The sequence below is a fragment of the Lampris incognitus genome, chromosome 4 (genome assembly GCF_029633865.1).
Source record: "Lampris incognitus isolate fLamInc1 chromosome 4, fLamInc1.hap2, whole genome shotgun sequence".
NCBI lineage: Eukaryota > Metazoa > Chordata > Actinopteri > Lampriformes > Lampridae > Lampris > Lampris incognitus.
The window spans coordinates 47,996,977-48,009,192 of NC_079214.1; the positions used below are offsets into that span (position 1 = coordinate 47,996,977).

Here is a 12,216-nt window from a genome sequence, read left to right on the forward strand (position 1 = left end):
CCTTTTACCACGTGAAGACTCAAAAAATAATAAAGAAGAGGATTTCCTGAACCCCAAGACTGGTCGATTACCGGGATTAAGCTGAAAATGGTTGCGTCGCTTCCCGTTGTCATCCTGCTCCTGTGCTTCTGTCCTATCCATCCTTCATTCGGACAGGTGAGTGAGACAACGCGATGTACAGGGCCGTGGCAACACACACACACACACACACACACACACACACACACACACACACACACACACACACACACACACACACACACACACACACACACACACACACACACACACACACAGGGCCTGTAATGGGCAGTTGATACTTAAATTAAGCACTATCGATATCAGCAAATAACAATTGAAAACTCATTTATTGATGATGAAGATGATGAAGGTGATAATGATTATCAGAGATTAATGCAGTGTGAAGGGAAGACTCTTGATGTAAATTCAAATGAGGCTGTCACTTTCCAGAAGGTCTTACTCTCTGCTTTTGCGTTCATTGTCTCAGAAGGAGGGAGAGCTTCATTTGAGATATCCTCAATCTGAACGCAAGGTTCACGAACAAGGTCCCCGAGCTCCATGTATGAATAGAGTCAAGACTTCAAGCTTGTGTTTTGCCACAAAACTGCTGAACATTGCTGAAATGCCCCAAGGCCAAAGATCTCTGAGTAGTGCAGCGTGCTCTGAGCTTATGCCAAGACAGAGCGCAACAAAGGAGGAGGGAAATAGTGCGCCTGTTTGTGAGTGTCTGTGCACTTTCATGTGTGTGTATAGGCCTGTGTCTAAATGAGAATGACTGAGTGCCTTTGTATGCCATTTGTGTTTGCAGGTATAAGAAAGTGAGTGTGATGGCTCGACTCATATCTGTGTGTGTGTGTGTGTGTGTGTGTGTGTGTGTGTGTGTGTGTGTGTGTGTGTGTGTGTGTGTGTGTGTGTGTGTGTGTGTGTGTGTGTGTGTTTGTGTGTGTGTGTGAATAAGTGAGTAAATCAGAGAAAGACATATGGGCATGGAAATAAGACATGACTCTATCTATGTACTTGTTTTTGATTGTGTGTGTGCGTGTGTGTTGTGTTGTGTGTGTGTTGTGTTGTGTGTGTGTGTGTGGAGTTGTGAGGTTTGTGTGAATAATGGCTCAATTGTTAAAACTGTATGCACATGTATGTTGCATGAACAGCACTTTAATGACCCAAAAGGCATTCTTTAAATAGAGTGAACATTATAAATCTTCAAGTGCACTAATGCACAGCCCTCGACATCCTGAGGTAACGTCATCACATTCACATGAAGCAACGCAAGATGTTTTGAAGCACTGGGCAGAAAGAGGGCTTTGACGTTTTATTATAAACATTAGTTCCCTGTCTGCCAGCCCGACTGAAGTCTTTCCAACTCCCAGCTCTGCCCAAATCAGAAAGGTGTTTTCAGCAAATATTGACTTTTCTTACATAACGCTTGCTGGACGAAAACACTAATTGGCTGTCTGAAAACATGTGTGAGAGGACAGAGGAAAAGGAGCAAAGTCGTTGATTGAAAGAGAACATCCACGGAAAACAAGTTACCGCCACTCGTTTGGTGCTGCCGGCCGATAGGAGAGACTGCAGTGCAGGTCGTGTTTATCTTGGGCGTGTTTACGCAATAGCGACTGATCCCGTGCCCCCACCCACTATACCATCAAAGTGCAGGTGATTGCCCATCAAGGGCAGTTAAAATAGGTATGGCTTTCCCTTCCCTGAACTCATGATATTTATAAGTGCAGACAAGGGAAAGCCATACCTATTTTGGCACTTGTAGGTAAAATTACTGATGTGGCTTTTACAAATCTGAAAATGGGGCCCTCATTCCTTCGCATGTCAAAAGAACTCACGGGATCCTGGAATAGAAGTCCAGGAATAGAGAAATGTGGGTGTGTCTGTGTGTTTCTACCTTTGGGAGAGCTTGTTTACAAAGTTATTGGTTTATTGCAGAGAGAGATCTGTCTGTGCTGCCTGCTATACAGTATGTTACAATAGAGTTATGCTGCTGAACTAAATACTGTTGTGACCACTACCCCCCCACACACACACACACAAAGCACAACTACTGTACTACACATCAAGGCCTCCAAATACTTCAGTCGCTTTACAGTCCTGCTGGTCAATGTTTTGCTTTTCAGAGCGTTTTCCAGATAGCCTGTCATTGTGCAAAGAGCCCTGAACAAAACGGATCCTGGCGTACTGGAAAAAATAACCCTTTGTTCTTTCAGGATTCACTTGTGCTCCCCACCTTTATATCATTTTGCTGAAGAGGTCCAAATCCTATACTCGTTATCTAGCCATGCACCATCGACCACATGCAGCAGGTAGAGAACTGTAGAGTCCTTTGAATAGAGAAGTATCAAACTGATGGATTACTTAGACGGGGTAGGACTATCCACAGGGACCAGTCGTGATGAATCAGGAGGTTCTCATTGCAAATTGAAAATTGCGATAATATGCACAAAAATGTCAAATCAGTAGGGTCCAAATTGCTGTAGTTCATTTAAACTCAGTCTGTCATTTAAAAGCTCTGACAAATCTAAAATTATATCCGTATGGGCTCAACTTTTCAGACTTTTCAGCCTTTGTGAGGCTAAACTGATTAAACTCCATACTAATGGTATTGCTGAACAATATATTTACCCCAAATCCAGGCACATAAAAATGAGTCCATCCTATGTAACACCAAACATTTTTGGCAAATCCCTTGCAAACAAGATGTTCTTTAATGCCAGTATATTAATCATTGTCAGATGATCTAACTTGTCTGATCACCCTGTGTAATGAACGGTCTTTCCTTGTGTGTCACAATGGAATCACATAACTTTTGATCAAATCTAACCTGCTCCTCCCACATCTACCTACACTTTAGGACTGTCCTAGCCAACAGGAGATGCACAGCTCTCTGAAGCAGGTCCAGAAGCTTCTCTCAGCCCATGAAGCCGCTTACCTGCAGAGTCTACGCGCGCTGAGGAAAAAAATAAACCTCTTGCAGAGTACGTCGAAACAGACTTCACGAGCTAACAACAGTGAGAAAAACCTCTTGACAGACTTACCGGCAATATGAAAGGATTCCCCGTTCAGTTTAATTTGTTTTGTTTTGTTTTGTTTTGTTTTTACATCAATGTCTTCCATGTCCGACAGGTACTTGCCCAAAACTGGATGCACCGCTCAATGGCAGGAAGTTGGGCAAGGCGCAGACAGTGGGCCATGAGATTCACTTCCTGTGCGATGCTGGCTATGAACTGATGGGTTCAGAGAGCAGAGTGTGTCAGGAGAGCCTGACCTGGAGTGGCCAGCAGCCTACATGTCGTAGTAAGTGACCCAGCCACCCGGTATAGACACGCTGCTCGTCTGTTTTGTCCTCCGTGGAACGAAATGCCAATGTTCACTTTCTCCCCCTTCCTCATCCTCTTCCCACTCCTCTCCCTCCTCCACACTTTCTCAGCCCCGGCCATCACTCACCCCTTTATCTAATCCCCAGATCTCTCTTACAACCCTGTCATCATCCTCTTTCTACCTGCCTCAGCCTCTCATCTCCTCTGTGTGCGCCATGCATATTGCTAGCATTTTCTCTCTGTAGATAAGGCACGTTTCATATGTGTGCTGTGATCATATTTCCTTTTTATGCACTCTCTCGGTCATCCAAAGAGCTCATATAGAGTGCAGTGCCATGTGATATTCCAGCCTGGGTTTCCTCTGATAGCTTTCCAACTTTCAGATAACGCTCTAAAGGCTAAAAACGGGGCATTGACTCCACTTTGGCTACATGGAATATATACTTATTTAACATCTCCTTCTGTTTCTCACACTCACTCACACACAGACACACAGACACACATACACACATAATGGGATATCATGCATCCAAGCTGTAGGTTTATATGCAGTATTTTTTTTGCGTCTTAGACTCTGGTGAGCTAGAATATAGTATATTATTGTATGTCCCCTTGTATAAACCCTTTATTCTGGCTCTTCCCTCAGACATTAATGAATGCGCATCCTCCCCTTGCCTGAATGGTGGGACATGTGTGGATGAAGTGAACAAGTTTTCTTGTACTTGTGCCAAAGGCTGGGCTGGAATGACCTGCCAGAGCCCTGTGCCAACATGTAGGTATAACACACCACATATTCTTGGTGTCGGTCAGCGTATGGTTGCTCCCAGACTGCACGTACCTGATATTGCTGCACTTTGTTTATTGCATTATTAGCAGGTCACATTTAGGCCATCAGCAATCAAATCTCATGGTGATGTCAGAAGGATTTTCATGAAAAATATATCTTAATGATGTAAACAGACTGTGCTACCAAGCAGTATTCTTTCCTGTGCCAGCGTACAATATTTCCAGTTTACAAAACTAGTGTTTTTTTGTGCTCAGGAATTTAACTTGACAGATTAGAGTTGCTTAAAATCTAAATATGACACAGCAGACTGTAACGAATGTGAAGGTGAATCTGAAAGGCTGCCGGGTGAGAGACAGCAGTCAGCTCCCTGATCTGGGTGGCTGAGTCAATCTACTCACCGAGACAGTGAATAAGTGATGAGGACCACTTTGGTTTTGTTTCTCTTTATTCCCCCCCCCTTTTTTTCCACTCTAGCATACAGTGAGGCACTGTGGGTGAGTTTATACTCAGGGTGATGTGGATTTTAAAAGTAGCTTGACCATGGCAGGTTTCTCACTGATCGGCCCTAACACTGGCCAGTCTGTGTGGGCTTTGCTTATCCTCCCTGACAGCCATAACTTCATCATGTTGCAGACGGGAGAGTGTGTGCATGTGTGTGCGTGCACACAGACACAGACACACACACACACACACACACACACACACACACACACACACACACACACACAGATGAGAAGGAGTACACAAATATGTACGCCTACTGATATGTCTTTCATTTCAAAATGAGAGATCCACCATTTTAAAAATAAGATTCCTATTTTGAAAAAAAATAACTTTGTTGCAAGAATGTAAAACGCATTATGGATAATTATCGTTCACTCTTTCAGCTTCATATTTTGGACAAATGTAATCCGTTTTATTTTTGAGGTATTTCATATGGAATTTCAGGTAACTTTCATTTTCACACAGGTTATTAAAAAAAAACGCTATGATAATCTTTCGACCACTTAGTATTTAGCAGTAGGCTTTGAATGATAGCCTCGCATGTTTTGCTATGTACGTTTTCTTGTGGAATTAAAAAATGTCCCAAATTGTTCTGTCTTGTCTTTTCCTGAAGTCTTCGTCACCATGACAAACACCTCTGCAGCCACCTTCCCGGTCGCTGCTGCCACCAGCTTACCAGCTGCCACCACCGGGCCCTTAGTCCGTCCGTCACGCTGCACGCAGGTCCAGGGAACCACCCATTGCACCTGTGAACCAGGATACACTATCTCTGGGAGGGACAGCAACACCTGCACCGGTAGAACCAATACTTGTGGCGAAACAGAGGCACAAATCCACATTTAGTCTGTTGTACCATACACACGGGATTCGATAGTTGTGTGTTTTGTTCATTCTTTTACCTTAGAATCTGTTCATCCTTTTTATTATTGTGCCAGATATTGACGAATGTGAGCTGTTCCATAATGGACCGGCTGGCAGACTATGCCTACATTCCTGTGTCAATACCCCTGGAGGCTACCGCTGTACCTGCCCCGCTGGATATAACGTGACCCGTGATGGTCGCAGCTGTAAAGGTGAGCTCACATACAAGATTCAAGATTCAAGAATTTCTTGCCATATCAGTTTTACATTTGATTTGGACTTTATTTCGGCGTGGTCAAAGATAACAACAGCAAACATATTACCACACAATGCATACAAGGAGTGCCCACAAAAACATGCTGTTACAATTATAATTCAGTTAATGCAATCATATGTCTCATGCCCTTAAAGTGACAAATTAAAGTGCATGTGCTTAAGGAGTCTATACTTGTACAGTCAGTAAGGATTTAGGATGCAGATTGCTGCAGGGTAAGTGCTATTGTGGAAGCAAGATGTTCTGGTCTTAATACTGCAGTCTTTTACCCAAAGGGAGATGATTGGACAGGGGGTTGGCCGGGTGAAAACAATGTTTTCTCGTGGGCTGCAGAATTGCCTACCATACAGTTATTGTGAAAGTGAGCACACTTTGTATTACAGCTCCTTAGATCTGTAACGTTGCAACCCTTGACACTCCAAATTTCCTAAGCTGTCTTAGAAAGAATAGTCTTTGGTGGGCTTTCTTCTCGATGGTGGTGAAGTTGTCTCCCTATTTCAGGGAGGAGGAGATTGTAGTCCCAAGGAATCTGAAATGATCCACGCTCTCTACACATGGTTGTTAATGGCCAGCAGTAGTAGCGCTACCTGTTTTTTAACAGAAGTCAACCACAAGTTCTTTAGTTTTGTGGATGTTCAGTTCCAGATTATTTGTCCTTGCTATAAGCTGTCTCATCGTTACAGGAAATCAGTCCCACCATTGCTGTATCATCAGCAAACTTAGCCATTTTTACAATGTCAGAGTGTCATTGGTGTATAATTGAGTAGAGCAGAGATGAGAGGACACACCCCTGAGGGACACCTTTTTGTTTTTCCAACTTTCGATTTACAAAAAAAAAATGTTCACACCACAATGTAGCATTCAATGCTTTGCAGTGGGGGCTATGTACAGCTGGGTCATTCGTGTCACTTCTCTCTCGGGTTTTACCTGGGAAAGGTCTTCTTCCCCTTTATTTGTCAAGGGAATTTCTTTTATTTTCCAAGACAACACAATATTTTTGTCTTTCATGAAGGTCACCATGTCAGATTAGGCAATCATAGTGCCATAAAGCCTTGCCGTGTCTTGGCCAGGAGACCGGCAACACAAGTATTACCCCGACTGATCATCGTATGCTGCCTTTCACGATCATGCACGAGTTCATAGGTCAACAGGGAGGAGGCTCGAGAAATGATCAATCATGGCTACAGAAACGCTGAGTGATGATGGCGGTCTTGTGTTCCGAAACAAAAAAGAAAAGAAAGAAGAAGAAAAAACGATTGTGGACGCTGTTGCGGCTACTGGGGCATGATAACTTAGCATAGTGTAACCTACAAAAAGACTCACTGGCCGATCGCCAGGGGGTCGGCCCTTTCAGTTACTGATGTCGCCTCGTGGTGCAGTACAACCCTGGATCAAACCCCGCAGTGGGTGGAAACGTGCTCGGTTTCACTGGTGGCAGCGGTGGGATCCGGAAGTGTCCGGAAGCATGCAATCCTCAAAAGTCTCTTCGGAGCGCGCGAATAACAAAGCACGAGGGCGCGCTTCCGGGAGAATGTGACTACTGTAACCTACAAAATGACTGCCCGGTTTGCCACGGGGAAGGCCCACCTTAGTCGAGCGGTTAGCGATGTCGCCTCATGGTGCAATATAATCTGGGTCGAATCTCGCAGCGGGATTGTTACCAAACATAGTTGGTTACAATAGCTTAACCAGCTTCTCGTCGGGTTGCTGAGTGCCTCCAGCCCTCCACTAACTATTTCTCGCCAACACTTAGCCAATCTTTTTGACTCTGTGACCGTATACCCTCGAGGAATCGTCAAAAAAGGCAGGGGTATTGTTGCCGCTGCTCAACGAACCTTTCCTCGGTTTCGTCGTTCACCTGACAGCAGCAGCAGCATCATATTCTGTTTGCCATGTTTACATAAACTATATGTACAAAAGTGTTGGGACACCTGGCCATTACACCTACAGGAGCTTTTATGACATCCCATTCTAAATTCATAGGCATTAATATGGAGTTGATCCCCCCCCCTTGCATAGCAGCTATAATAGCTTCCACTCTTCTGGGAAGGCTTTCCACAAGATTTTGGAGTGTGTCTGTGGGAATTTTTGCCCATTCATCCAGAAGAGCATTTGTGAGGTCAGGCACTGATGTTTGATGAGAAGACCTGGCTTGCAATCTCCGTTCTAGTTCATCTCAAAGTTGTTCGATGGGGTTGAGGTCAGGGCTCTGTGTGTGCCAGTCAAGTTCTTCCACATCAAACTCACCCAACCATGTCTTAATGGTTGGGTGAGTTATGAATGGCTAACCCTTGCTTTGTGCACTGGGGCACAGTCATGCTGAAACAGAAAGGGGCCCTCCCCAAACTGTTCCCACAAAGTTTGAAACACAATTGTCCAAAATGTCTTGATATGCTGAAGCATTACGATTTCCCTTCAATGGAACTAAGGGGCCTAGCCCAACCCCTGAAAAACAACCCCATACCATTATCCCTCCTCCACCAAACTTTACAGTTGGCACAATGCAGTCAGGCAGGTAACGTTCTCCTGGCATCTGCCAAACCCAGACTCATCCATCAGACTGTCAGACAGAGAAGCGTGATTCTTCACTCCACAGAACATGTTTCCACTGCTCCAGAGTCCAGGGGCAGCGTGCTTTACACCACTCCATCTGACGCTTGGCATTGTGCTTGGTGATGTAAGGCTTGCATGCAGCTGCTCGGCCATGGAAACCCATTCCATGACGCTCCCGGTGCACAGTTTTTGTGCTGATGTTAATGCCAGAGGACGTTTGAAACTCTGCAGTTATTGAGTCAACAGAGCGTTGATGACTTTTACGCACTATGCACTTCCGCACTCGTTGACCCTGCTGTGTGACTTTACGTGGTCTGCCACTTCGTGGCTGACTTGCTGTTGTTCCTAAATGCTTTCACTTTTCAATAATACCACTTACAGTTGACCGTGGAATATCTAGCTGGGAAGCAATTCCACAAACTGACTTATTGCAAAGGTGGCATCCTATGACAGTACCACGCTTGAATTCACTGAGCTCTTCAGAATGACCCATTCTTTCACACATTTGTAAATGCAGGCTGCATGCCTAGCTGCTTGATTTTATACACCTGTAGCAATGGGTCTGTATGCAACACCTGAATTCAATGATTAAGAGGTGTGTCCCAATACTTTTGTACATATAAGTGTATGTGTACCAGAGCGCACTCTGTGATCCTATTGGTCAACGTCCAGGAATACGTCATAGGACACGTCAGACTAGGCAAGAAAATACAAAAAAAATGTGACATAATAGACTTTTCGTCGGGTTGTCTTAAGGCGTCCCTGACTCCATATCGCTGGTCTTCACACTACACGAGATAAAGATGCCCGTTCGTCCTTCCCGACGTTCAAAATTCGGCCCGACGATGGAAATTTGTCAGTGACAACGAAATCGTGGCAAAATCGGGCTGAAATTGTGTAGTCTGGTCCCGGCATAAGACTTCCTTTACTACTTCTTTACTTCGTCATTAAACTGCAAAGCAGCAGATTATAAGGAATTGTCAGTTGTATGATAAACACCCTGCCCGTCTAAAAAGAGCCCCTGGACACTTCGGAACTAGGCTCGGGTAACCTGTTTGAAGAAAGTGTGTTCAACGGAGTCACATATTTAATGTTGAACTTTGCAGCGTTGGCTCTCTTTGAGGCACCGAGGACGAGTGTAGGAGTGGGGGCTGCATAGATGGTGGAGTGTCTTGAGTTATTGTGTTGGGTGAGTGGCTTTTCAGTCTTTGCAGGTTTCTCCAAGAGGAATCAGAGGAGATTTTTAACCTTGCAAATAACATCTCATTTCAGTTTTTTTCCCCAAAGCATGTTGCATGGTAGCTGTATTGTGAACACCAACTTAAAAGGTCGTCTTCTAGGAATGCATTTTTTTTCCTGTGTGGATAATAGAAAAGCTTTTTTTCGAAGGTTGTGACGGTTAAAACAACTGGTTTAACCCATCTCCTAGGGGCGAATCTTTATTCCTGGCGTTGGGCGAGTTCTGCCATGTGTTTAATTCCGTTCTCAGATACAATACTTGGCGGCTGTCATAGAAACAGGTCATGCAGGTTGATATAGCTTATGTGGGTTGTTACACAAGCCAATTAGAATTGATAGGAGAGAGCGCAATAGCTCAATCAGGGAAGCTGCTCGGCTTGGCATCACCCAGACCGATTTCAGGTCAAATGTTCAACGCGTGTATATGTTCTGTACACATATATCCATGTACATGTGGCGTGTACATGTGTATGCATGTACATTTATGCGTGTATATTTTTCTCTTTATGTTTCTTACATGGTCTATATGAAGCCCAGGAAAAAAGGACCAAGTGACGCAATGCACTTGCTACTCTGAAATGCCACATTGCAGCAGTTTCCCATTTAGTGACTTTTTTCAATGACTTGCTCTACACATTTCCTCTGTCAGATTCTTGTGATAGTTTCTTTCAAAAACAACAAATGTTTTGGATTCTGTAGAGCTCTTAGTGCACGCCTCTTTTCTCCATGCAATTTACTTGCTATTTTCCTTTTTCTTTGTGTCACAGACATCGATGAGTGTGCCACCAGACAGAACAACTGCACGAGGGACCACACGTGTATTAACACTTACGGAGGTTTCCAGTGCGTCCGTGTGGACTGTCCCCGCATTCCTAATGCTACCTATGTCAAGACATCCCCTATGTGAGTAATATCATCTGTCTTTTTCTTCTTCCAGTATTTTTTCTTTTTGTCAAGAGGAAGCTCTTTTCTATCTTGGATGTAGGGCTCATGAGGGAGAATGAAGTTCAATGTCAAATGAAAACAGCTAGGACTACATGTAATTCTAGGAAAATAATCCAAATATCAGCAAGAAATTTGCATATTGATTGAAATTGAAATGGGTAACATTTTTCAAGCGTACACTTAAAGCAAGGTGGTTCCTGAAATGAGCTTTGCTGATATTTTATTTCTACTATCTCTTATTTATTCTTTGGATGCACCATTTGAGGTTGACACAACTGCAACTTTGTCGTGCTTGTACAATGAAAAGTTCTTGAGCTTGAGCGTTCCTCTTCATTTACCCTTCTCTTCTCCAGGCGTTGCGAACGTAACCCTTGCCCTGTGGACAACAAGGCATGTTCCCAGGCCCCCAACTCCTTCTCCTACCATTACCTCTCCGTGGTTTCCAACCTGTCAGCTCCTCGTGTCATGTTCCGGGTGTCGGCCATGCGTCCGATGGGCGACACACTGCGCTTCTCCCTGCTTGGGGGAAGGCAGGCCCGGCGTCACTTCACAGTGCAGCGTTCAGACCGCCAGACTGGCCAGCTGATGCTAGTCAGCCCCGTGCAGGGTCCTGTCACGCTGGAGGCTGAAGTAGAGATGAGCGAGCTGGAGAGACGCGTCCAGTTGGGGAGATACATCACCAAAGTGACCATGTTCGTTTCTCAGTATGAGTTCTAATATGAGGGGACTACAATGCATGTGTGGCATTCATTAGCTAAAGCGCATAAAAACCTTAAAGGGGTTTGGATTTAGCTACTCCAGTTTAATAGGGTTGCAGTTAACCCTATCTTCCTTCATGGATCCATCCTGCATTAGTAATGCAGCAACTGCTACAGCATATTCTTTCTCAAAAGTGTAGCAAAGTAGACCCGAATAGACATATTGTGTGTCGAACAATTGCGAGTCAGCATCAGTTTTGCACAGCAGCGGCGCAGTGCAATGCAATGAATGTTATGGGGTTCCAATGCTGGACGTAAAGACACCGAGAGGAAAATAGTGACGTGGCCCAACAGACACCGGTTGTGAAGTGTTTTGTACTGATGAGCTGCGCCAGCTTTATGCTATGTAAAGAAAAAATGAGGAGGTTGTGAGGTAAGAGAAGTGAGTAACACAACACTAATTAATATAGTCTAATCTAGCATATGATTGGAGGGTTTATGTGGCATGGCCTAACCAGATGACGAGGTTGACAGCCCACACTGAAAGAGCACAGTTTCTACCTTCGGTTGACACTTAAGAGTTGTATACTGTATATGTGGTCTAGATATGTAAACGTTTTCCTGTCCCCCTTACAGTCATGTTTTATTTATAGTCTTTTTTTCCCCCTCATGTAACCCCATAATCTGCTCTCTACTTGTAGAAACATTATTAAACGACATGGAAAAAAAATCATGAAAAATGAAGTCTTTTATTTTCAGATGTACAAAGATAATGAAACCATAAAGCCGTACAGTATGAGAGGTCTGATGTATGTGAGTGACGGTGTTCTGGGAAACACGTCAGTTCCAGTGGAACAGAGAAAGGCTGTTCAGCAGACAGGCAGCCAAAGACATGCTGCTCAAAGAGCTTCTATGTCCTTACAGTGCATGAATGATGCTAACTTTTAACTGCACACACACACACACACACACACACACACACGTGCTACACGCGTCTCACAAATC

At 44.2% G+C, this 12,216-nt stretch overlaps 1 protein-coding gene across 1 annotated transcript; it reads left to right on the forward strand.

Moving 5' to 3' along the window:
- LOC130111771 (fibulin-7) lies at positions 1-11,920 on the forward strand. The gene is made up of 8 exons (XM_056279051.1): positions 1-156; positions 2,885-3,041; positions 3,157-3,327; positions 3,997-4,122; positions 5,255-5,437; positions 5,577-5,714; positions 10,336-10,471; positions 10,867-11,920. The coding sequence occupies exons 1-8, from the start codon at positions 88-90 to the stop codon at positions 11,228-11,230; spliced, it is 1,344 nt and encodes a 447-aa protein (XP_056135026.1). The 5' UTR covers positions 1-87; the 3' UTR covers positions 11,231-11,920.
- Positions 11,921-12,216: the final 296 nt, after the last annotated feature.

Excerpts from the sequence above, each read along its gene's own strand:
- LOC130111771 (XM_056279051.1), top strand. The coding sequence starts at position 88 with ATGGTTGCGTCGCTTCCCGTTGTCATCCTGCTCCTGTGCTTCTGTCCT. Across the intron at positions 3,328-3,996 it reads CCAGCAGCCTACATGTCGTA|ACATTAATGAATGCGCATCC; the intron begins GTAAGTGACCCA and ends CTCTTCCCTCAG. Across the intron at positions 5,715-10,335 it reads TGATGGTCGCAGCTGTAAAG|ACATCGATGAGTGTGCCACC; the intron begins GTGAGCTCACAT and ends TTTGTGTCACAG.